This window comes from Hypomesus nipponensis, chromosome 14 (genome assembly GCF_054491055.1).
Source record: "Hypomesus nipponensis isolate SF chromosome 14, ASM5449105v1, whole genome shotgun sequence".
NCBI classification, from domain to species: Eukaryota; Metazoa; Chordata; class Actinopteri; order Osmeriformes; family Osmeridae; genus Hypomesus; species Hypomesus nipponensis.
The window spans coordinates 9425001-9451671 of NC_140374.1; the positions used below are offsets into that span (position 1 = coordinate 9425001).

Sequence of the window (26671 nt, forward strand, 5' to 3'; positions counted from 1 at the left end):
GTGTGTTTCCGTGTGTTGGGTCTGTTATGTGTTGAGTTAGATTGAAACTGTCGAGGAGATTTAAGAGCTGAATAGTTCTTGGGTCTGCTTATTTATGTACTGGATATTTAAATCTCTGTTTAAAACTACTTTGTCATATCTAGTGACACATAGTGATAATAGTGATTAATAAGTTAATGACTTCTAATTGCAGACACTGTGATGAAGTGGAAGACGGGACTGGAGAGAAGGCTGTGGAGCTGTCTCCGCCTGGATGACCAAGCACCACCTTCAGCTGAACCTCGGCAAAACAGAACTCCTCATCATCCCGGCCAAACCCTCCATCTCCCACGATCTCTTAATCACCCTGGGATCGGCTACAGTGACCCCTTCATCCTCGGCCAGGAACCTCGGGGTGACCATGGACGACGAGCTTTCCCTTACTGCCCACATTTCTGCGGTCACCCAGTCGTGTAGATTCACCCTTTACAACATCCGGAAGATCAGGAGATACGTGTCTGAGCATTCCACCCAGTTTCTAGTCCAAGCACTTTTCCTCTCAAAGTTGGACTACTGCAACTCGCTGCTCACCGGTCTCCCGGCATTCGCAACCCGCCCTCCCCCAGGGATGCAAACAGCGCGCTTTTCGGCACCTCCCGCTTTTTTCATGTCAGTTTGGGTGACTTGCGTGAATTGTCCAGATCCAAATAGTTTTTTTTCAGAGGAGAGGGGGGGGGGGGGGGGGTCTGATTATAATTGCACCATCAGTAATTCCGTATTGCCTCCACCAAACAAGTAAATAGGAAATAAGCAAATCAGCAGTAGCCTTTGCACGCAAGTGTGAACCACTAATGTTTCTTCTTGCTGCGTATCTTTTACTGTCTGTGGTGGGTACTCAATAAACAGACTCCGGTCCGGATCCGTACCACAATACCTAGACGCAATTCATTGGTGCGTGATTTTGTGCTATAGCCTATAATTTTCATCTTCCGTGTCCAATCTAAAGCTCCAATCAGGAACTGTAATAACTAATCAACATGACAACTCATTCACTCAACATTGTCCGCAACCTCTGTGGGTAACACAGGTTGTGTGTGTCATTCGCAACAACGCAGGCTAATCGATTTTCTAACGGTAGCAAGCCTACCTGTTTCTTCCATGGCAAAAATCATGGCGTGACAAAACCCAGCGAAAAGTTGATTCCGAAAATCGTAAATTTCAGACAGAATGGACTGTCATGTATGCATTTGTGTTGCCGGTGGGGAGCACACAACCGATGTGTTTAATCTGCAATGAGACAGTTGCCCTTGTCAAAAGTGGTAGAGCTAACGTGAAATGTCAGTATGACACAAAGCATAGACACTTTGAACAAAATTACCCCCAGAACTCTGGTCTATGGGAGAAAGATGCCCAGGAGCACGGGCACTGTGCCCTCCTAAACTTAAGTCAATTTTGAATGGGAGTCAATGGTAGAGGTAAGGGCTAGAAAAATAAACCATGGTCTGTGATGGCATTTTTTGACATAGTTACTAAGAGTGTCTTTTTTAAGAGACTGAGGTTGTGTTTAGACAGATGGTCAGCTAAGGTATTTGGGACTGATCTAATCCCCAGTTTCCTGGGGCACTAAGTTAGGGAGAGTGGTCAGCAATTTAACCTCTGCCCTCTGAACCCTGGCCTCAGGAGACTAGGCCAGTGTCCTGTTTATCAAAGGACATGGGACACTGGCCTGGGGGGTTTCTATTGTCTTAAAAGGTCACTGACCAGTGCTGACCAATCATGGTGATGATAAATATCTGTTCTCTGTTCATAAAAGGAAGACCTTTCCTTAAAGTTTGCATCACTCTTGCAAACGATTTGTGACTAGCACACCCTTCGTAATGACTGATCAGCAAAGCTTTGTTTAATAAGATATAATTGTATAATCTAAATAAATTGTATTAAAACCACATCCCTTGACTATTCAGATCTACACAGTGCCACTCGAATTCTTCCATAACAGGTCCGTTTCGGACCCTGGACTGAATGGAAATTTGGTGAGTGGATCTTTTGAGTTTCTAATTGAGTACCCCTGTTTTATGGGAAGCCAAGCTTCCCTTGCAGTCTTAAATAAATCTCCTACTGTCATGGATTTTAACAGGAAGGTGACCAAGGCATACACACCCTGTGGCAAGAAGAACAAACAACCTCTCAAAAGTAAGAACCGACAGGCCTTGTCCTCCATTGATCTTGTGGTGAGGGGCCATTCCCAGGCTGTTACTCAGCTGAAGGAGTTGGCTAGGATCCTCAATATTTAGTGCCCTTAGAGGTGGCCAGGAAGAAGAGGAAGAAGGAGTAAAACCAGAAAAAGTGCTAGATAATTTAATAAAGGTTTGTCTCGGAATAAAAAATGATATTGAATATTACAAATTTGTGTCTGTGTATTTTTATCTTCAGAATGTAATTTTACTCTGTGCATATAGGGGGTGGGCCAGGGATGTCAGGGGGTTGGTGGCAATGTAAGTATATGGATATTTGCCACGGGGCGAGGGCTTTATTTTACCTCTCTCTTTTTTGACCATACATGTGTTTGCATCCATGTGTGTGTGCTTCATTGTCTGGGCCAACTGACAGGACCTGTAGCGGGGACTGGCAAAAGATTTCAATTCACTGTTTGACACTTTGTTCGAAATAAAATGACTGAATGTTACATGGTAATGCTGCCTTGTTTATGATTAGCTTAAGTTAGGCTACACATCACTCAAATATAGTCCTCCTAAAGTTGGCTACCATGTAGCCTATTATACAAGAACAAGTAGCATTTGGGGCAACGGGGTAAAAATCATTTTGACGGGTGTTAAGAAAAACTTTTAAAAAGTTAAGTTTTCCATGAACACTGTGCCGTAATGCAACATGATAACGTTTTATACGCCCATTGGCTGCGCGCAGTTTGAAGTGAAACCAGTGCGAGAAACTGTGGTAAAGTAAAAAGTTAACTTAATGTGGCGGTGGTATAACAAACTTCTGGATTCGAGAAGAGGAATGAGGCAGGGGATGAGGATAATTATAGCAATAGAGAAACGAAGAAAATAAAACGTAATGCGAAATGGCTGACTGGTCGGGAATGGCTTGTGTTTGACAATTAAAATGTTGTCATGTTTTGTAAGAATTGCCTCATGTAGTCTACACAAAAGAAAAATGTTGCTTACTGACACAGTCTTCTGTAATGTAAATACACTGTTTTTAATAAATAGTATATTAGGTCGGTTAAATTAATGCCTGCTTAGGACAAAAACGTTACTGCAAATGCATGGGCAGGAGTCAATCTCATGACGCAAATGGAAGTTTTAGCCATTTACAAAAAATGGTGTCCTTACCAGTGGGGGAACCAGACTTTTATATATGGGGTGGCCAAGGGGTGGCCAAGGGGTGGCCATGGATACTTCAGGGGGTCCACAGACCAAGACTGAAAATGTGTGTGTAACCTTATTCTGGCATCTAAGCATTATTCATATGATTGCTGATTAGAAGTAGAAATTACAATTCACTTTAGCCGAAGTTCTTCAGTGTGGCTTAGTATGGTCCACTAGGGTTACTTTAATCAAATTCTAAATTTACTATGAATAGACTATGTCCACATCTGAATTGCAACTCATTTCTTTCTTACACACCATGTACTCACAAACTGGAGAGACTTTTGTCTGTCTGTTTTCATGAATATATAATCTGGGTCTAACCAGCAGCCTGTACTACGAAGCAAGATCAACATGCGCTGGATTACTTTCAGTTACCCGGCTACGCGAAGCCTAACAATTGCAAATATAGCTGCAAGCAGCAATGTGGTGGCCAAGCAGTCAAATGACCCATAAAACACTTAAGAAATCCTCAGAACAGGGTTCCGAGTGCATGCAGCAAGTTTGGTGTGAATCCATCAAAGATTTGCTGAGATACGACCCAACTTCCTGTTGGCTGGCTTAATGGCACATTTTGACTGCCTGTACCGGGCAAATGGTTCTGAAAATCAAAAAATCATGTGAAACCCTATGTGAGGCTTGGTCTGAAGATACTCTCTGCCAAATTTGGTGAAGATTGGACAACATGTGTAGGAGGAGTAAAGAAAAAACGTTTTTCAATGAATTTAAAATGGCGGCCGGATCAATTCGGCTATTATCACAAGTTATCATGTATCACATACGGGATGTCCCAACAATGTCATGAGACAAAGGAATCACTTAATAAAAGCAAACAAATCAACAGTTATTGGCCAAAACACATTTTTGCTTCCTGCGGCCACGCCCAGTGATCAAATGACACAAAATTAATTGGACAGCCTCAGAAGAGGGTTCCGAGTCATCATATTAAGTTTGGTGTTGATTTCTCAAAGATTAGCTGAGATATGACCCAAATTCCTGTTTGGTTGCTTTGTTGCCGATTTTGATTGGCTGTACCGGACAAACGGTTTTGAAAATCGAATATCCTTTGATAACTTCTGTGAGGGTTGGTCTGATGATAATGTGTGCCAATTCTGGGGAAGATTTGACAAAAATAGAAGTAGTTGAAGCGAAAAAACGTGTTTCCTTAAAATTCAAAATGGTGGAAAATCTATATAACCGGAAATTGGCGTCATAGGGTGTGTCGTCTTGATCCAGGGAATCCAATGGTACCTCATTTTTGAAAATCGGTCATACGTGTGTTTACGTGTGTAAACACAAGTCCAACTTTAACCAGTTGGTGGCGCTAGAGTGCTCCAATGAGAGACATGAAACTTGGTGAATATAAAGAGGGGACTGTGCTTAATACGTGTGCCAAATTTCACAACTTTTTACCATACGGTTCTAGGGGCTGCCATTGACTCCAATGACAAAAGAAGTGTAATAATAATAAATATAACTGCAAGCAGTAATGGCAGATTCCTCCAAACACTGCGAACCATTGAAAAATGTTTATTCTTGACAAATTGTAACTGTATAGAAAAATGTATGCTGCAGAATTACCAATGGCATACCAAATCTGAAATGCAATACCATCAAGATCCACAAGGGCCTTTATTTCAAGCCAGTAAGTGAAGGAAGGGGGCTTGGTGAGCTTATCCATTCCAGAAAGCCTTGTATCTTTATGCATTAAGGCGTGGCCTGTAGCGCCACCTATGGGTAATGGTGGGCCATTTGTGGTGTGGTAGTTACTCTTGGCCTATACTATTAATGTTTCAGGATTTTAAAAACTTTTTACCATTGCATATAAAATCGGAAATGCAATACCAACAGGATCCACATGGGCTTTGGGTAAAGTGTGGTAGTTACTCTTGGCCTGTACTGTCAATGTGTCAGGATTTGGCGACCTTTTTACTATTGCATACAAAGTAGGAAATGCAATGACACCAAGGTCCTCAAGGGCCTATGCTGATATTCAAGGAATGAGTGGGGGCTTGGTCAGCCCACACAGTCCTGATATGTTGCGTGTGTGTCTTGCCAAGCCCGCGCGTGTCAAGGGAGAATGAATGTGTGAGAATTTGGAGCATGCGCGGGGAGGAGCAGGGGACACATTTCATTGTAAATTTCCCTAGAAATTAGCCAAGCATGCATGTTTCAAAGATTCACCAAAAATCGACCTTTCATCTTAGAGTCAACTTTTTCTCAGATTTGTGTACTAAACATTCTCAAGAGTCTTCATATGAACTTGTTTGACTGGCTTACGTGTAAAGCATTGCGAACCATTGAAAAATGTATATTCTTGACAAATTGTAACTGTATAGAAAAATCAATGCTGCAGAATTTCCAATGGGATACCAAATCTGAAATGCAATAACATCAAGATCCACAAGGGCCTTTATTTCAAGCCAAGAAGTGAAGTGCTTTAATCTTCACAAGAAGTGAAGTGCTTTGTGCTTTAGGGCGTGGCCTGTAGCGACACCTATTGGTAATGGTGGGCCATACTATCAATGTTTCAGGATGTTTTTAACTTTTTACCATTGCATACAAAATCGGAAATGCAATACCAACAAGATCCACATGGGCTTTTGTTAAAGTGTTGTTGTTACTGTTGGCCTTTACTATCAATGTTTCAGGATTTGGAGAACTTTTTACCATGGCAAACAAAATCTGAAATGCAATACCATCAAGATCCACAAGGCCTTTGCAAAAGACCAAGGAATGAGTGGGGGCTTGGTAAGCCCACACTCTCCTGAAATGTTGCGTGTGCGTCTTGCCAAGCCCGCGCGTGTGTCAAGGGAAGACCTATGGGTAATAGTGGGCCATTTGTGGTGTGGTAGTTACTCTTGGTCTATACTATCAATGTTTCAGGATTTTTATTACTTTTTACCATTGTATACAAAATCGGAAAAGCAATACCAACAAGATCCACATGGGCTTTTTGTTAAAGTGTTTCTTTGCCTATACTATCTATGTTTCAGGATTTTGAGACCTTTTTACCATTGCATACAAAATCGGAAATGCAATACCATCAAGATCCACATGGACCTTTTTTTCAAGCCAATAAGTGAAGGGAGGGGGCTTGGTGAGCCTATCCATTCCAGAAAGCCTTGTATCTTTGTGCTTTTGGGCGTGGCCTGTAGCGCCACTTATGGGTAATGGTGGGCCATTTGTGGTGTGGTAGTTACTCTTGGTCTATACTATCAATGTTTCAGGAATATTATAACTTTTTACCATTGCATACAAAATCGGAAATGCAATACCAACAAGATCCACATGGGCTTTTGTTAAAGTGTTTCTTTGCCTATACTATCTATGTTTCAGGATTTTTATAACTTTTTACCATTGCATACAAAATCGGAAATGCAATACCAACAAGATCCACATGGGCTTTTGTTAAAGTGTTTCTCGGCCTACACTATCAATGTTTCAGGATTTGAGACATTTTTACCATTGCATACAAAATCGGAAATGCAATACCATCAAGAGCCACATGGGCCTTTGCTAAAGACCAAGGAATGAGTGGGGGCTTGGTCAGCCCACACTCTCCTGAAATGTTGCGTGTGCGTCTTGGCCGCGCGTGTGTCAAGGGAAGGCTGAGTGTGTGTGAGATTTTGGAGCACGCGCGGGGAGGAGCAGGGGAGACATTCATTGGAAATTTATCTAGAAATTAGCCAAGCAAGCATGTTTCAAATATTCACCAAAAATCGACCTTTCATCTTACAGTCAACTTTTTCACAGATTTGTGTTATGAACATTCTCAAGAGTCTTCATATGAACTTGTGATTGAATCAGAGTATCAGTTTTTGACTGGCTGATGTGTAAAGCATTATTTTAGCGTTAGCGATAAGTTCAATTTGCTTTATATCAATCATTTTTAGAGATATTAATTTGCCTTTGCACATGGTAACATGTTGTAGTGTCTTCCTCTGATCTACCAAGTTTAGTGTTGATATCTCAAAGATTTGCTGAGACATGACTTCACATCCTGTTTGGCGGCTTTTCTGATGAATTTGATTGGCTGTACCGGACAGACGGTTATGAGGATCAAAATTCCTTTGATAACTTTTGTGAGGCTTGGTCTGAAGATCATCTCTGGTGATTTTGAAGAAGATATGACAAAAATTGTAGGAGGAGTAGGCTTTCAAAGGTTTTTGATAAAACCGGAAATGGCGGGAAATCTATATAACCGGAAATTAACGCCATGGTGTGCGTTGAACTCGGCTTGATCCAGGGAATCCAATGGTACTTCATTTTTGAAAATGAGTCATACGGTTCAAAAGTTGCGTGTGTAAACATAAGTCCAACTTTGACCCATTGGTGGCGCTAGAGTGGTCTAATGGGAGACATGAAACTTGGTGTAGGTATAGAAGAAACTGTCCTTAATGAGTGTGCCAAATTTCACAAAAAGTTGTCGATGGGGTCTAGGGGCTGCCATTGACTCCCATGGTACAAGAATTACAAATAATAAAACCACCAATAACAATAGGTTTCCTCCTTACGGAGGAATCCTAATAAGAAAAGGTAGAATCACTTATGTGGCTTCGCGGCTTGGCCACCAATAATAAAAGGTAGAATCACTTATGTGGCTTCGCCGCTTCGCGGCTTGGCCACCAATCACGATAAGCAGTAGTACAACGGCGGTTATCAATTCTCGAACTCAACCCAGATCTTTCCAATCCAGAGACGTGCGCGTTCACATAAATGGGCGGTGTTTGCACCGTATGTCCAATCGCAAACATGGACGAAACAAGAGCCGCATATTTCACGCAGGAGGAGCAGACAATAATCTTACAAACTTTGTCTACTCCTCCTTCGTCAAATATTGGAATACAAGCATATGAGGAATACAGACATATAATATAGGCAAAATTCAACAAAGTTGCTGCTGCCAATCTGGCAGAAAATAGCAGACGCTGTAAATGCGTAAGCTACATGACTTATTGGTGGCCGAGCCATGAAGCGGCGAAGCCACCTGAGGGTTTCTACTTATTGGGGTGTGCTTGCCTTCGGCGAGCACAAACTCTCGCCCCATAGAGTCCAATGCAAATGTGGTGACAAATTCATCACAGAAAACAAAAAATAACAAGATTTATAAACTGCCGTTATAGTCGTATTTCTGAACGCACATATATAAAAAGGACATCTCTGGTTTCGGCAGAGTCTTGGGTCTCGAAAAATATCTTTATTTTTTGGATGGACTTATAGTTTTGCGTCTACGTTAACTTGTTTGAGGTGTGGATTCTTGCTAAATTTCTGGTATTCTCTGCCCTCAGGCTGCACCATCACCGTGGCAACCACACAAACAAGCGCCTGTCTCTTACACAGGTGATTGGTATTAGCTGATTAGTGGAGACACAAGACAAGCGATTCAGTCAACTCGTCTCATTAAAAGACGAGGAGCACCACAACACAACTACTACCACTACTGATACTGCTATATCTTATGCCACACTACAACTACTAATTCTGAAGATGCTGCTAATATCTCTTTTGCTAACTACTATGCTAATGATAGTGTTTTGTTCAACTACGCCACTGAGTGCATTCACTTGACCATGAGAAACCCGATAGCAATTGTCAGTTTATGCCAATAATACAATTACTCCGTTTACATGTGTAATTAGTAATGTGATTACTCAAACACGTCTACATGATTATTTTTTATTAATCCTTGTATGGTCCACGGACAAAACGTGCACCATCATCCTTCTGCAACAAAGTGTCGCCGTGTCTTCCTGTATCAGCCCTACTACTGCTGTATGTTACATTCAATCAAAACATTGGATCCTACTAAGAAACACGAGTAAACGCACTCAATGATAGGCTACATCTGCTACTGATATTACTATCCCAACTATAATTTCAGCTGTTAAAACTATAATATTCTTGTTACAACTATAGCCTACTTCTTCTTCTGTTTAACAGTTCAACTTTCAGCTTCTCCCGCATTGTAGGCAATTAAGCTCTTATAGCTTTGTTGATGCAGTTCAGCTTCCACACTGCCTCTTGAAATTCAACTATTTCTTTGATTGCTTCACAACGTTCAAACGTATTCTCCCGCATAGTTTTTAAGCACTGAGCTTCGTTAGATGATGCAGTTCAGCTTCCAAACTCCATCTTTTGTGTAAAGCCTAGTTTATACTTATGTCGCCGACACTTTTGAAATGGTCGCAGACGAAGAAAAAAAAGTGTCGCTGAAGCTGCTGCATTTATACTTCGGCAAACACATAGCTATGGTTACATTGTTTACGCTTTGTAACCTAGGTGATTGATCGGAGAAAAATGGCTGTAGCTAATTTTGACAGGCATTATAAAGGTGTGGATATGTTCTAACTTGCTCTGCCAATCTCTCCTCTTTTCCTTCCATCTTAAACAGCTGTTGAGCGTTCACTGAAAATTCAAAACAATGCAGTCAACGACGCGTGCCGTCTATCTAGCCAATCACACTTGCGCGACACAATGTGACGACATCAGCGCCAGTAGAAATTTCTCCTGGTAGGCGACACTTTCAAGCGACGGTTAAAAGTGTCGACCATGACGCCATTTCCGTCGGCGACCTTTTCAGAAGTGTCTGCGACCTAAGTATAAATTGGGCTTGAGTCATACATTTGTTAAAATAATTTCAGCTTGCGGGTATTTTCTCATTTCTGTATGTTCAGCAATAAAAATAAAAAAATCTTTAAAAAAAAAGTTCAGCTCCTTCAGGAGATGTGTGCTATGTGTTTTGGTATTTCTCCCTTTTATACTTAAAAAAATGTTAAGGTTATTGTGCAAATTATTCTCCCTTTAAAAGTAATGGTAAATCCTTTCAAATCATTAAAAAAGCTTCCTCCTCTTTCAAACTTAACTACTTCAGCATACTTTCAGATAGAGACACCATTCAACCTTTAAAATGTTCACATGACATTCAGCTTATAACTTTCTACTAAATTTTCAAATTAGCTTTTTTTGCATGGTCAGCTATCCCCATTCAGGTTTTCAGCATTCTCACTGCTGTTTCGCAGGAACAGCCTTTTGTAGTTGTGAGAATGCTGTTAAGCATTGCTTTTCAACTTCTCAGTTCTTCCGCCGTTTTTTGGCCTTTAACTAGTCCTGCATACTTTCACCGATTCCTACAATTTTGATATCAAAACGTTCAGCTCCTTCAGGAGATGATGGCTATGACTTCTGGTATTTCTCACTTTTATACTTTTTAAAGAATTAAGGTTTTTGTGCAAATTAAATATTTAGCTCCTTCTAGATTGTTATGATTGAGAGTGTGCCACTCTGCTGGCTGCTTTTTTTCTGATATTCAACTAAATTGTCAAACAAATTCCTCTGACGTTCATATAGTTTATCTTACAGAAACAAGTTATACCTTAAAATGTAGGAAAACTTGTCTTCTTTCAGCCAATGTAACTACTAAAGAGCTCACATTTATAGATTTTCAGCTTTGAGCCTTGAAGCGAGCGCAGCCTTTCAAATTCTCTCACTAACTTCAATGGAGAGGTGGGTAAAATTCGTCAGAGAATTTCGAAAGTAGACGTGTTTTTAAACTGCCGGTAGAGTCGTATTTCTGACCGCACAGACATATAAAGGACATGTCTGGATTCGGGAGAGTCTTGGGTCTCGGAATATAGATCTAGATCGCTAGATCGTTTTATTTTAGCAAGTTTCACAGAAATCTGCCAAAATCGAGGCTCAAGACAGTCATAGCTGACCATCACGAACAGCCAAACCAGGGCTGGGGTAAGTGTTTGCTGCAGCTGGCGTTAATCCTACGAACAATCGCTTCGTACCTGGAAAGTTTTTACTTTTAATTGACAATATTGAACACAGATGTTAAGTCACTTGTTTCTACTCTAAACATCTTCTCCGTTTTCAATTTGAAGTAGTAGATCTAGCTTATGTAGGAAATCTTCCATTGCATCCTCTAGCTTCACGGCTTCGGTTATTATTCAAGCCTACGGTGTTAAAACACCACTTTGACACACATGCAAGATATTATCCGCTGGTTAGATCTAGCATGATATTATTTACGTATAAAAAACTCACCAGGGACAACGACAACATCGGCAACACTGCACTATGGATTATTATTTTAATGTCATCTTAAATTAAGTGTCGAACAGGACTGGGTGTGCAGGCAGGCATTATAAGTTTCTCCTCTGTCTTGAACCTGAAACCTAGATTCTATTAAAAAATGTTGCCAGTCTGTTGCCAATGACCAGCGGTTGCTACGTTTTTCCAGCAAGTTCAAGTCATTCCAGTGTTGTCCTTTTACCTTCAAATTCGTTCAACCCAGACTTTGGCAACTGGTTTTCGGCTCAATTTTCACATTTTCCTGCAGCTCATCTTTCTTAAATGTTCCCCTTTTTGTTTTGCATTTTTTCCTTCTTTTCTGTACTTTTCTGCCTTCATCTTGCTGCAAGTCCTTTCTAACATACATTTCAGGCCTTTTGAAACTCCAGCAAATATTTGTTTACTAAATGTTCAAATTTTTATGCATTGTTTCTCTTCTTTCTGATTTTTTTCACTTTGTTTAGCATTTTTCTTCTATTTTCTGTCGTTTTATGCCTTTGTCCGGCTCCAGCCCATATTTAAAATACCTTTCGGTGGCTTTGAAGCTTCAGCTTATAACGTTCTGAAAATGTTCACAATTTTCAGCTTTTTTAGCATGGTCAGCTATCCCCATTCAGGTTTTCAGCATTCTCACTGCTGTTTCGCAGGAACAGCCTTTTCTAGTTATTATTATTATTCTTTTTGCCCCCCTAAAACTTTGTCAATATTTGGACTACATAGACAACCTAGGTGTCAAACGTTTCGTCTTGGTAGCGATTGAGTTGCTTGTATTTGGATTTACGTTCCTTTGCACAGTTTAGGAGGTTACAATGTTTTTGTGGCAACAAAGTGCCTTTTGTCGACGAAGGGTAATCTGTGCAAGCTACGTCACCATGTCAACACACGTTATCAACGACGCATGGATACAACATGATAGACTTTCTAGCTCGCAAATTGGAGCTTGGATTACGAGTGAAAAATACCACCCCAAAAAAATCACAACCATTTGGCTTTGTAGAGAAAGCGATTTCGAGTGGAACTGCAATCTCGCAATTTTGATTTAGGTGACAGTCTTTGAAATTTGAGCGAGTGCAGGTCGCCCGTGAGACCGCCTCGTCTTTTAGGCGGCAGCCATGCTAGAAAGCCTCATAGTAGTATTTTTTGTAGCTAATTTTATAGTTCAATTTTACACTAAAAAACTGAAAGAGGGAAATGTTATGACAATATGACTATTGTGAAAACAGCCAGGTGGTGAGATTTTAATATAGATTGCTGTAAAAACGTTGATTTGTTTGCTACGTGAGAGCCTGTCAGCCTCCATTGACGATTGCGGCAGCAACAACAGTGTTGTCAACTCAGTCAACTGTTGATCTGCGTCTGGTGAGTATTTTCTTAATTTCGTACCAGGGTCAATTCTACACCTAAATGGACAGCAGTGTTTTAAAGATATGGCGATTGCAAAGACAGCCAGCGGGTCAGCATAGTTTGTTATTTGTGTAAAACTTGGAATTTAAGTGAGACTGCGTCTTGTTTTGACGTTAGCCACAAAGTCACAGACTCGGCTCGCCCACTGGCAATGTAGTAGGCTACAGTACTGTCTTCAATGCCACAGCTATAGCTAAACTTTATTATGTCTTATTACACGGCTGTTCTGAATGCTGTAGAATGCTCCATTCTCTTGAATGGGGCTTCCCAACGTTCTGCGGTGAACAATTTTCTAATATTTGACCGTTGCTATGCATATTTGACCGCTGTCAAGGGAAGTGGCCTTTTTGCCTCGGATTCACGTCTTTCATAGCACTCCGCAAGTAGTCCGGTAACTTTTCAACCCCAGCGTACTCTGTTGCTTAGCGACGTCAGCTGATTTGAAGCCTAAATAATGCTAAGTCTATGAAGTTCAACTAGTTCAGAGAACTATTTCTCTGCTGATCAACAATACGAATGGTAACAAATACATTGTAAAAAGACACACTGTGTTAAGTTATTTTTTTTGGTAAGTAGCCGTTTAATAAGTGGGATAATGTATAGAACACAGGTCATTAGCGGGGAAATAAGCCCCTTCATGGCGAAACAAAACTGGCGAAAACTCTGCTTCGCGTTGTGCCTAACAACTCCCCTTACCTGTTCTAAAATCAGCGCAAACCACGGTCTCTTGGGGCTTATTGCTTAATTATCCCTTACAAAAGAAACGTTCTAATTTCCTGCGCTTTCAAACAACCAGTGGAGTGTGGATAGCAACGGCAGCTAGCTTGCCTCTAGCAAACTGCTTTTGAATTAGCCATGTCCCCCTAAATTAATATCAAACTTATTTACGTTTTGGGGGGCATATTTCCAGTTAGCAGACGGTACTATTTGAATCGAAATTCCATCTGAAATACTGCCAGTGACAACGTTGTTACAGTAGCTTGTTTCAAAGGGGGTTCCTTGTTTCAAAGGGTGTTCTTAATGAATTATTCAATATGAGTAGGCTAAATGCTTGAAAACACACTAGAAGGGAAAACGGACCCACCTGCATCAGAAGCAAGCAAGCACACCCTACAATTTCCCCAGAAATTGTACCCTCTCTAGTTATTATTATTATTACACATCTTCTTCTGCCATGGGAGTCTATGGCAGCCCCTAGAACCACATTGTCAGAAGTTGTGAAATTTGGCACACTCTTTGGGACCAGTCCCCTCATCAATTTCACCAAGTTTCATGTCTCCCATTCCAACCATCTAGCACCACCAATGGGTCAAAGTTGAAGGTGTGTTTACACATGTTACTTTTGAACCATATGCCCCATTTTCCAAAATGAGGTATCGTTGGTTTCCCTGGATCAAGACGAGTTCAACGCACTCTATGACATCATACCCAGGTCTATAGATTCTCCGCCATTTTGAATGTAAAGGAATTTTTCGCTACTCCTCCTACAATTCTTGTCGAATCTTCTTCAAAATTGCCACAGATGATCTTCAGACCAAGCCTCACAAAAGTCATCCCCTGGAGCTTTGATTTTCGCAACCGTTTGTTAGTTACAGCCACATCAAATTGATGTGGCTGAATTGATGTGGCCGCCATTTTGAATATACAGTTTTTTCGCTACCTCTCATATAAGGTTTGTCCAATCTTCACCAAATTTGGCACAGATCATCTTCAGACCAAGCCTCACAAGTTGTTTGGATTATCTAAACCTATTGACTGGAACAGCCAATCAAAGTCGTCAGCCAATAAAAGTCATCAACCAAGCCACCATAAAAGAAGTGAGGTGATATCTCAGCACCTCTTTACTGCATTGACACCAAATTTGGTATAGGGACTAGGGACACTGTTCTAAAGAGGTCCAAAATAGGTCATGCCATTTCACCACTAGGTGGCGCTGCAATAAGCAAAAATTTGGCACCATTTATCTTCAGATCAAGCCTAACAAAAGACATCACATTTTAGATTTTCTACACTTTTGACTGGAGCAGCCAATCAAGGTTGTCAGCCAATCAAAGTCAACCAAGCCACCATAAAATAAGTGAGGTCATATCTCAGCACCTCTTTACTGCATTGACACCAAATTTGGTATAGGGACTAGGGCAGGGGTGTCCAATCCTGGTCCTTGAGGGCCACTGTCCTGCATGTTTTAGATGTTTCCCTGCTCCAGCACACCTGATTCAAATGAATGGGTCATTATCAAGCTCTGTGGAAGCTGGGTAATGACCATTCATTTGAATCAGGTGTGCTGGAGCAGGGAAACATCTAAAACATGCAGGACAGTGGCCCTCTAGGACCAGGATTGGACACGCCTGGACTAGGGACACTGTTCTAAAGAGGTCCAAAATAGGTCATGCCATTTCACCTCTAGGTGGCACTGCAATAAGCAAAAATTTGCATCCTCTTCACACTTCGGTAAAGCCGATCAAATTCGGCGATGAAGCCGCCAAAACAGGACGTGAGATCATATCTCAGGAAATATTTGCTGAATCAAAATCAAAACTTGGTACAGGTGCTCAGGACCCTGTTCCAAAGAGGTCCACAAACGGTTGTGTCATCTAACCGCTACGGGGCGATCCTGTGTCTGACACATGTTAAATTGTGATACCAGCTGAATTGATGTGGACGCCATTTTGAATGAATGAACCGTTTTTGGTAAATATCAAATATTCACCTAATTTGGCACAGATTATCTTCAGACCACAATCACCTTGACATGTCAAATAGAACTGAATTACAGCTGTTTAAACTTTGGACCAATCAAATTTTTACCCAGTAACTGAATTCTGTGATTTCCAGCACTGAGAATAGCTCACTAGGATAAGTTGGTGTCCTGGCAATGTACACGTCAGAGGTTCGAATCCAGCCAAAGCTGACAAGCTTGTCATGTCTCTGATTCTCTGTTTAGCGAGACTGTAAGCAAAGGAAGCCAGGTACACCGCAGTCACTAGATGTCGAAAGTTTCTTCTGGGTCATCAGAATCAGAATGGGATTTATTCGCCATGAAAGTTTGCACAGACAAGGAATTTGCTTTGGCAGGAAGGTGCATACAGTAAACATATAGGAATCTTAAATTTAAATATGTAGTCTAACTATACTAAGGATACATAAACTAGCAGTACTAAGTGGAATTCAATTAAAATAAAATAGAATATACAATAAAATAGAATATTTACATTGTCATTTTGTCATTTTTACATTGTCATTTAGCAGACGCTCTTATCCAGAGCGACTTACAGTAAGTACAGGGACATTCCCCCGAGGCAAGTAGGGTGAAGTGCCTTGCCCAAGGACACAACGTCATTTGGTGTGGCCAGGAATCGAACCGGCGACCTTCAGATTACTAGTCCGATTCCCTAACCGCTCAGCCACCTGACTCCCCCTATAAGCCACCTGACTCTCCTATAAGTTGCCAATTTACAAAAGTACAAAAATTACAGGTGTTGAGTGCAGTGCAAAAAGTTTTTTAGGACATTCAGTCAGTGTGAGCTTTGGCCTTGTTGAGGAGGCCAACAGCGGAAGGGAAGAAACTGTTTGTATGGCGTGAGGTTTTGGTCCTGATGGACCGCAGCCTTCTGCCAGAGGGGAGGGACTGAAACAGGGAATGTCCAGGGTGGGAGGAGTCAGCAACAATCTTCTTCGCCCGTCTCACGGTCCTCGAGGAGTGCAGGTCCTCGAGGGAAGGCAGATTGCAGCCAATCACCTTCTCAGCAGTGCGGATGATACGCTGCAGCCTGCTCTTGTCCTTGGCAGTGGCAGCAGCATACCATCTGACCTGCTTGGCCACCACATTGCTGCTTGCAGCTATATTTGAAGATGTGATCATAATTACATGTGTGCATTCCACAACGTTAAACTTTTGTTGCTGTGTTATTTTAGTTGCAACCCTGCAGTGGCAACCCTGCAGTGGCAAACGATTGTGGGAGCAAATAAAAATTAAAACCATCATTCAAAACGGTAAGCCAATACTTGTACATATTTTAAGGCCAACAAATACAAGGCTGAATTGCCTGAAATAGTCCCTTTTTTAGGATATCTATCTATCACCCCATGATGGAAGGAGTGGAAGGGGGCATTTCTTCAGACCCTGGTGGCAGTAGGTTGGAAGGCCAGGCATATGTATGTTTCAAGTAATCAAGTAATGTGACCATGTTCATTCAACAATTATTTATGAATATTGTAGGAGTGAAATGTATTACTGTTCTCTGCAGTGACTGTCGTCCCACTGTGCCATACAGACGTAACAGTGAAACTAATAGTCAGTCATACGCCAGTATGTATGCCATATGTGGTTGCTGAATATTGATCCAATATACCATTTACTTTCTCAAGTGGAGGTACAAGATGATCTGTGTCTGCCTGCTCATTTTGGGGGTACACTTTTGAGTTGTGTTTACCACTTGCAACACAGATGGCGAGAGTGTGTGAACGTGTGGCTGTAATTGAAGTGTCTGTGGTGACTGACTAATGGTGGTGGTCTCAACATAAGACACAAGTCCTTAAAGTGCTCATTTCAAATATGACTCAATTGATTAATTGCTATGGTGTTAAACTCAAATGGACACCTTCAACTTTGAGCAAGTGTGCCTTGGAAAGAGACAATGTTCTTTTGTTTCAGGTTGGAGCAGACAATGTGAGGGGCCCTGTATAAAAAAAAAACCCTGGAGCTCGATTATAAGAGACTTTTAATTTAAAAAACAAGGCTGGAGACAGAAAAACTGGAATATGAGAAGAGATAGTAATTGACTGAATGAATGACACTAAACTTGGTTACACTGACATATTTGTCTGTGTTCCTAGGGAAGGGAGAACACATGAGGATGTATTTGTTAAACTTTGTTCTACGTTTTGGTCTTTTTAATACCTTTTTGTGGCTTTCTTGTTGTGCCTTTTGAATCTTTTCTGGGGGTTTTCACCACTTATCTCTTTCAATGTCCTATTTATTGTTTTTGAAAAATGCTATAAAAGTGAATGAACCATCAAAATTCAATGAAAGTAGTGAAATGATCATTTATGTATCACTTGTAAAGAGCTTTGTACAGATACCCATTGTTCTTTTTGGTTTGAAAGGTTTTGGTTGGGAAAAAAAAAATTCTGATATGGAAATGATTAGAAAATGCCTCAAAGCAACCCAAGGACAACAGAATGGGTTAAGGGGAGACACCCCAGTGAATAGGGATAATATATCAACATGAAACCTCCCCAGTTGATAACTAATAGCAGGCTAGGTCAAATATTGTTTTCATTACTAGTTTCCTGTAAAAGTATGTTTAAATTAGCAAATGATTAAGTTGTAAAATATGATATAATTTGCATACATTTCCAGAACAGAAATCAGAACATTGAGTGAAAAACCTTGTACATTTTGTCAACATATTAGAGTCCAAAGTTTTTACAAAGGGCAATTTGGAAATCTCTTTTTCATCACTACATTAATCAGAATATGGTGGCAACAGCCATTAAACAAAATGCGTTGCAAATTGCGCGGCAGACCGAGTTCTTGCTCAGGTTCTCTGCATCACCCACACTATAAAAGTACCCATAGAGAAATAACGAAACGCTATGCATACAGTCTGTGGGACTGTGAGTGCACAGCTTCAATGTGTTGCATTGGCAACATACGGCTCAAGAAGCTGGCAATATACGTAATTCCCTCTGCTAAGAACCTATATCTTTCAGGAAGATACTCATGAGGGAATGCGAAAGGGTTTTGTCAGTCTCTAAATGTTATGTTTCTTCTGAGCGCACCTCTGACTATCCGTGTACCAAGCTCCATAGGATCTTCTATGAACGGTGACGACATTATTGTCAAGAATGAGTTAGTGGGCGGGGTTTTTTATACCGGTTGATCTCTGATCTCCAACTTAACTTGCTCCTGACCAGGTTAGCCGTTCAGCATGTGTTACCACGGCGGTCTAGAAAACCCTGGGTTGTACCTGAAGTTACCTCGCTAACACCAAATCTTGATTCGTAGTACAGGCCCCAGGTTAGAGGTTGACCCTTTGATGAATCTTTTACATTAAAACATAACTATTAGTGGATACTCACACAAAAAATGCCACAGCCATCAAAACAAGAACACTCATGAATCAACAACCAACATTTTAAAGTGAGGCTTAATTGGAAAAAAACATTTGTGTTGACTTACATGTGTGGCCTACAAACACAAGCTAAACTTGGCATGTGACTGACTGCCTAGTATGCTCTGACCTGGTGCCTGTAGCCTCAGGGAGGGGGCTGCTCTGAGATCTTGGGGTGGTGCAAGGACTGGGGTCTATTTCCATCTGATCCCGTTTGCTCAGCTTTTTGTCGAAGTCTGCTATCTCACCCTTTCTTTTAATGTTTGAAGTGAACCCTAAGCAAAAACAACATGTAGGCCTACACATCCAATTACCCATATTTGAGTCCAATCTCAATCTTAAACATATCCCCATTATTATCTTCAATCAACTACCAGCCTTGATCATGGCCTACTCTGAAATACGTATTTCAAACATGCATTATACAATAGCAAACAGGGTAGCTATCTGACTGCAGTGTTCATCTTTTGTAACGTTAATAGATTGATAAGGCATCGCATCAAGGAATCTTGGCTGTTAAAGTACAAACATTGTGTAGCGACCCACACCAAAAGACGTATTATATGTTAGGCTGTTAGTTGGTTGTTTACCAGTAGTGTTTGTGTGGTCCAACATGCCAATCAACCTGCTGTCTGCTAATCACGGGAATGCCGAGAATGTTCGGATGCCGGGCATCCAGTGGTTGGCGATGGGGCATGGAGGAGGGTGGTTGGACTGGGGGGATGGAACACTCGAAGTTAGGACCAGGTTTAGCGTCTGTTCTTTCTGTTACGTCTGGGTTTCACAAGATATGGTCACAATTGTTTTGTGGGCAACCGTTCTTTTATTTAGCGTGGGCTAGGACCAAACAGTTGTTTGGTTTACTAGTAGCCTGTGTACCTTTTAGTTAATAAACGTCAACTCGGGAACTTCATCTTATGCCTGGACGATTGTTCCTTTCTGACCTAGATAGTCAGGTCATCACAATAGATTTCAAAAGGCTAAATTATACTGTTGTTGTTTTAAAAGTGTGCAATATAAATGAAAATGAAAAAAACTAAATTGAATCAACAACACCACAGTACGACAACTACGCTGTTATAGCTACTAAGGTAGTGCTAAGTGCTAAACAAAAACAGAGATATTTCTCTTATCTGAATCTGTTATGGAACCAAATTGCCAATATGCATCTTTTTTCTATGGCTCTGCGGCCCAGCAACTCAACTTTCATAACATTTTGTTCAGGAAGCCTCAACCCCAATGCTAAACCTTAAAATGATAACTGTAATATGATGCTCTTGTTTTCCGTCGCTGGCGCTGTATCAGACGCTGGCGTAGTGATTTGTGACACTGGTGAACAGTGGAAATATCCTCTATTGAAAAAATGCGCTGCCAGATGTCAAAATAAAAGCTTATTTTAACAAGATAAATTAAATGTCAATCAGCATCCAATTGCCAGGGATAGCAAATTACATTTTGGGATGGCACCTGGGGTGGCCAGTCCGATATCAGGGGGGTCCAGTGCCACCCCGGCCACCCCTCTGGCTCTGTGACTGGTCCTTACTTAGTCACGTGTTGGTGATTTTACATACCCTGGCATCATCCTTCTGTGCTTCATTTTATGTGTGTTTCATGCCAACAATGTTCATAAAAGGATCAAATGCATTCAGTGAAACTCATAATTGTTCTTATTTTCACCGGAATACATTTGGCAAGTGGAAATTGTGATTGGCTGGTAAATTTAGAAAGTTACCAGCCACATCGGCTGGTGATCAAAAAAGTTAATTTAGAACCCTGAACGTAACTGTGTTAGCTGGGTAGCGCAGTTCAGAGTCTATCGAGGAAGACTACCGTAAGAAACAATAAACAATGCTGAAGGCTTGTCCAACCAGAACTCTTGATATACATGTAAACTGCCATCCTCTGACGAGTAATCTTATGGGTGCATATGTAGACTTTGGATCTCAATTTTAATGTTGAAGATAAAATAGTACTAATAGTCCTTGCAAATCAGCGTTAATAAGAAGCAGATGAGCTAGAGTCTAGCTAACATTGACTAGACGGGCATTGCTGATGTTTGTCTATACAGTAGCGTAGAAGATCCCTGTGCAGTTCGACCCTCCACACATTTGCGCAAACCATTTCACCAAGGACGGTTTTGAAAACCGAGGACAAAGTAGGCCTAAAGCAGGATTTGCTATGAAGCTGTTGCTGAGGTGCGTTCCGACCTTACGTTCATCACAACCGCAAGCTGTAGTATGATTTTGTTGGTAACATTTATTAGCAATGCAAACATATCCTGTATCTAGCACCTGCCTTTCTCCAGTTCTTTCAAATAGATAATCGAGACAGGCGTTAGCAATAGGCCACACTGCTATTAGTTTTCTGGCTATTTTTCGGAAAGCTTCCCTTCTAATGCCTACAGCTAGTCTAGCTCGAGTTATTTCCTAAGTAAAGTATGTTGATGTGTTTAGAAAACGTATTTAGCATTCTACCTATGCTAGATACAGGAAACATTAGCATTGCTAATAACCTTTAGTGACAAAATCATACTGTACTTACAGCTTGCTGTTGCGATGAGCATACGGTCGGAACTGCACCTCTTTTCAAGTTCAGCTTCCTAGCAAATCCTGCTTGAAATTGTCCGAGGTTGTCAAAACTGTCCTGGGTGAAATGTTCAGAGCAAATAAATACTTGAGTGTCGAACTTCGCTAGGATCTTCTCATAGACAAACGGCAGCCATGCCTGTCGAATGTTTGCCTCCTTTGGAAAACTGAGTGATAGCCTTCCCTGTACAGCCTGGAACACAGCATTTACGATGTGGTCCATTTTCAATATCCTTGTTATACTTCAAAACGTTTTTTTTGTAATTGCTTAGAAGTAGCCTACACAAAGCAGCGCGCAGCTAAACTAGCATCGGAGATCTACGCTACCTCAGACTGGGCAATAACACCAGTGGCCTGGTCTGGATGTACATTTTGGGGCGTGACAAATATACAGACCAGAGCCAAAAAAGGCGGTCAGTCCGGTGGCTTTGTTGAAAAGCTAGCGTTTTACAGACACATTTTTTCATTTTGAGATTTTCATAGGAAAGAGGTGTCAATGGACTTTGAGGTTCACTGTATGTTGATTTTACCCACCGAACTGTCGTTATTCAACTATGACAAGGTAGAATATATATATACATATTAGGGCTGTCAAAGTTAACGCGATAATACTGCGTTAACGCAATCTCACTTTTACACAATCAAAAAAATGGTGCCTTTAACGCAGGTTTCTTTTTGACCCTGGGAATCACCTGTCGTCACATGACTTCGACTGCCGACGGTAGCTGAATGATGGAGAGAGGGCTTTTAGATGGGAAGTTCCAATTCGAAAAGTTGCCAGACGGCCCAGTTGACAAAACCAAGGCTGTGTGTACTGATTGTCAGGCTGAGTTTATATCACAAGCAAGCAAAGCACAAAGCTAGCAGCAACAGCGTTAGCAGCAACAGAGTACAGCAGCAGCGTTCGCTCTGGTAATATACGGTAGACAACACTCGAGTGGACAATGTTACATTTCAGATTACATTTCCTAAATATTCACCAATGTTTTCTTATTTGGGATTTGTTCTTAAGTAAGAACAGAATTTACGCACTCTTATGCACAATTGAGAGCAGACATGTTTGCGCAAAATAAGTAGTTATACCTTTTTCGTGCATTCTCATTTAAAATAGAATAATTCTCTCATTTATAATTTTCCAACAAATAATTTGCATAGTTTTACAAATGTTTTTGTTTTAATAAATACACACTACACTTACACTTCTGCTCATTTGTAAAGCACTTGGAATTTTGTGAATAAATTGTGCTAGGCCTATATAAATACAGTATTTTACAATCACTATGTTTCCTAGTTTCCTAAAGTCTTGACACAGTTAGCACAACATCTGTCTGTGTTGGCTATACAAGTAACACATTTCTTGTTGCTTTGACACAAAATGCATAAAATAAACACAAATATTAAATGGTTGAACTTATTTTACACACAAGCTCAACCGAGACCAAAACTATTGATTTTTACTGCCCAATTTACCAATGCTTCCACACTGTATGTCGGAACAGATAACATCATGTTCAAAACCTAACTTATGGGCTAAAGCCAAACTGAACAGCTGTTCATATTGTAAATTGAAACAAACATATCTCCTGTATTTTATTCCATTGCTTCTGAGAAACAGTAGCAGGAACTCAAGTTATGCAAATACTGTAAATCACAGCTGATTCCCAACTAGGAAAGACTCAGGTGTTGAGGTTCTTTCAATTGCATGACCATAATGTACATACAGTAAGAGGACTTATTTGGGCTAATCTTATGTGGAAAAAGAGCAATACATAGAAACACAAAGAAAGAAAGAATTTGTAATGCCTGCACGAAGGAGAGGAAGACAAGTACCAGGACAAGGGAGAGGAGTTAGAATGTGTGGTGGTGCTCAGCGAAGGACCTAGGGTAACTGATGAAATATTGTAAATGGAAGCTATATTGCATATTTCTTGCAGTAATGTCCTGTTGCAACTGAAGCCTTTACTGCAGCAATTATGTTTCTGTCTTCTTTTTTTCAATACAGTAACCGCACATTCTATAAAGATACTCTGAGATGGGTCATTCATTTGTTGTTATGAATTTCTGCAGCAAAAGAAACAAAATGCATGCTACACCCAACAAAACAAAAATGTAAAGAGGCTTCAAAAGAAACTGCATTGCAAAACACAATCTATGATCCATATACTGTGAGACCTGACACATACTGTATAATAGAATGCCGTTTCTGTAATTTCATCTGATGTTAGTGTTTGTTATGACATGCTATGATTGATTAAATGTTTCTTTTGAAAGCAAACGTGTGTTAGTGTTTTGGTAGACATGGTGTATTGTTAGTGTATTTTTGTGTTATGAAAATTAGTGTTTGAGTTTAGTTTATAATGTATGATTTTGAGCATTAAATCAACAGTTTTGCCAATTGAGTGTGGTAGGTGCATTAAGAGTAAGAGCAACAAGAAACAAGGAAACTTGTTAGATGTATTGAAAAGATTGTCATAACGATTGTAATAAACTGTAAACTAGCCTGCTTTGCCTTCAATTCAAACCAATTATGTTAACAGGGAACTTTGCCATCAAATAATAAGTGACTTATCACTGTATTTATAGGCCCAAAGTAGGCTTATTACGCACATTAGGACTACACCACACAATGGCGTATTTATTGCTGCTGCAAAATGTTGCAGACCTTCGTCTAGTCCTTGGGTGGGTGTGACAGTTTGCAGTGCGATATGATATTTGATTGATATTTTTAGGAAAAGCTTAGTAAAACAAGAACATAACAAACAATAGATAGGAGCGCCACTCTTGTGCATCCTCACCCTACATTCTACAACCACTGACACTGTTTAAGACTTGTTGTATTAAAGTTGTAAAGATCCATGAGTAACTAAGTAAGACTGGAATTGTAATTAAATGTTAAAATCACATATACAGCAACCTTCCAGGCTATCCATATCAGGCTATCCATATGAATGTCTTACATCCCCATAAGTCACCCAGTTAGAAAACAATGAAACTTTGTTACCTTAGGCCCCTCATAGAGGAAGGCATCCCATATCTTGAAGAGGATGTCGCTGACCACACTGTCCACAAACACTACCAGGAACCAGTTGAAAGTGATGAGGGAGAAGTCAACCTTATACTGCTCAAAGTGTGAATGGAGTCTGGGCAGCTTCTCACTCATCAAGTCCTTAAACACACGCTGATCAACCTGCAAGGACAGAGATGGCTGAGAGTCAACAAGCCATGTAGACAGAAGATAAATGGGGACATTTCTTATGACTGGTAAAATGGACCTACTGAGAAGAGCAAAGGCACACACAGTAATGCTAACCACTGCTATACATTATTATGTCATGCTAAGCCGCACCCTCTGTCAAAAGGAGAAACAGGCATGTCCTGCATGCTCAACAGGGGGCAAACCAAAAATGTCTCCCAATTAGACCAGGGGCCGGTTGCACAAAACACCTTACGTTTTTCCTTAACTAGTGACACTTAAGGGTCAATTTCTCCTTAGCTAAGGGATTAATTTAAGGGTGTTGCACGGAAACCCTTGAATGGTTTCCTTAGCTAAAATGAAACGTTAAGGGATTTACTGCATTGAATGTGATTTCACAGAGGTAAAATTCTACCATTTCCACGGAGACTGCGTTTGTTCAGTTGTATCGCAAGTGCATCACCTTACAAAAGCTAGAGCTAGTTAGCTCCAGCTTAGCTCTAGCTAGACTTACGAAAAAAATTGAAGAAGGCAAGAAAATATTGTGCTTCTACAGGAATACAAAAAAAAGCACAAACTAAAAAGTACATTTGATCCACAAATAACTGCAAACAAAAAACAACGAATGTAGGACAAAATTGCGACATAAATTAACACACAAAGTTTGGTAGAGTGGTCAATTCAAGAAAAGAACAAGTATATATGATATGGACTGTAAAGAATATATTGTGCTTATTAAAGTTATGCATTGTGCTTATTGAAGTTATGTCTTATGAACTTAAAAGTTTGTTTAGGCGTAAACATTGTGTCTCACCCAGGGTGTGGGGAACAGGCTGTATTTGTGTCTTCATCTCTTCATTCCAGAAGCAACCTTGAAACCGGGCTGAGACGGCACCCAAGCAGGTGGGACCTGCCGGCAAGAATAACTCCCCTATGCATGAGAAAGCTCAACCCTCTTTTCATCTTTTTATCATACAGCACTGTATAATATATGCTGGGGCAGGGACAGATAGTTAGTTGGACTTTGTGAACCAGCCCAAACTCTGTTGCGGGTAGGGAAACGTAGACAACCCCAGAGCTCTGTACTTGTTGATTTCCAACTGCTGCATTAAAGCTGATATTTTCGTACCTCTGTGACTTAAGACCACTCTTTCTAGAACACAGATTTGTGTCATTGAATACTATCATTACATAATAGAATAGACACAACAATTAAAGTCCTTCAACTGTTATGTCCTAAAAATAGATAACCAATTACAGGAGGGAGTCAAATAAAACTGGTGATATCAGCTTTACTTGAAGGTCTTGTTGCTAGCCTACACAGTAACGTTTAAGTGAGAGCTACTTCTTTTAACTGTGTAGATCAAAATGAGATCTATACTCTGCATTTACCGGCGTGAATCTAGCTACTTACAGCGGTAGCCGATGCATAAATAGCCTTCATGTTTAGACTGCAGCACAATAGCCTAACAGTGCTATAGGTGTGGTATGGGTTCATTTATCTCCATAAACTCGGCCATGTTGCGGTAAAGAATAAGTCAGAGGTGCCTCAAGTTTTCTTCCTTTGTTTGCTAAGGGCTTTCATGCAATGCTTTAACAAACTATAAGGGAATCCTTAAGTATAAGATAAGCAGAAAACCTTAACCTGGGCGGGGTGGTGGGACAGGGTTGCTTCTTTCCCCACATATTTAAAGACATCCACACCACTCCTTGCTACTGCCAAATCATTTGAACACCATTATGTGATGTTAACTGATCCTATAAAAGCATGGCTAATTAGGGCTGTCACGATAACTACTTTTTCTTGTGGATATATTGCACCAAAATTAATTGCGATAAACGATATTATTACACACGTCAATTGTAAATCCCCCCCCCCCCCCCCCCCACCCCGACGAGCTTTCATGGCTGTTTGCGCGTCTATGT

General features: G+C 40.6%; 1 protein-coding gene across 3 annotated transcripts in view; it reads right to left on the reverse strand.

Annotated features, from left to right (window-relative positions):
* The window catches only part of tbc1d2b (TBC1 domain family, member 2B), a 133830-nt gene that overhangs the window by 18681 nt on the left and 88478 nt on the right, over positions 1 to 26671 (reverse strand). For all 3 annotated transcript variants that reach the window (XM_084672046.1, XM_084672045.1, XM_084672044.1), the window contains one exon: positions 24554 to 24739. In XM_084672046.1, the coding sequence (XP_084528172.1) occupies positions 24554 to 24739 (186 nt within the window). The remainder of the gene's footprint in view (positions 1 to 24553; positions 24740 to 26671) is intronic.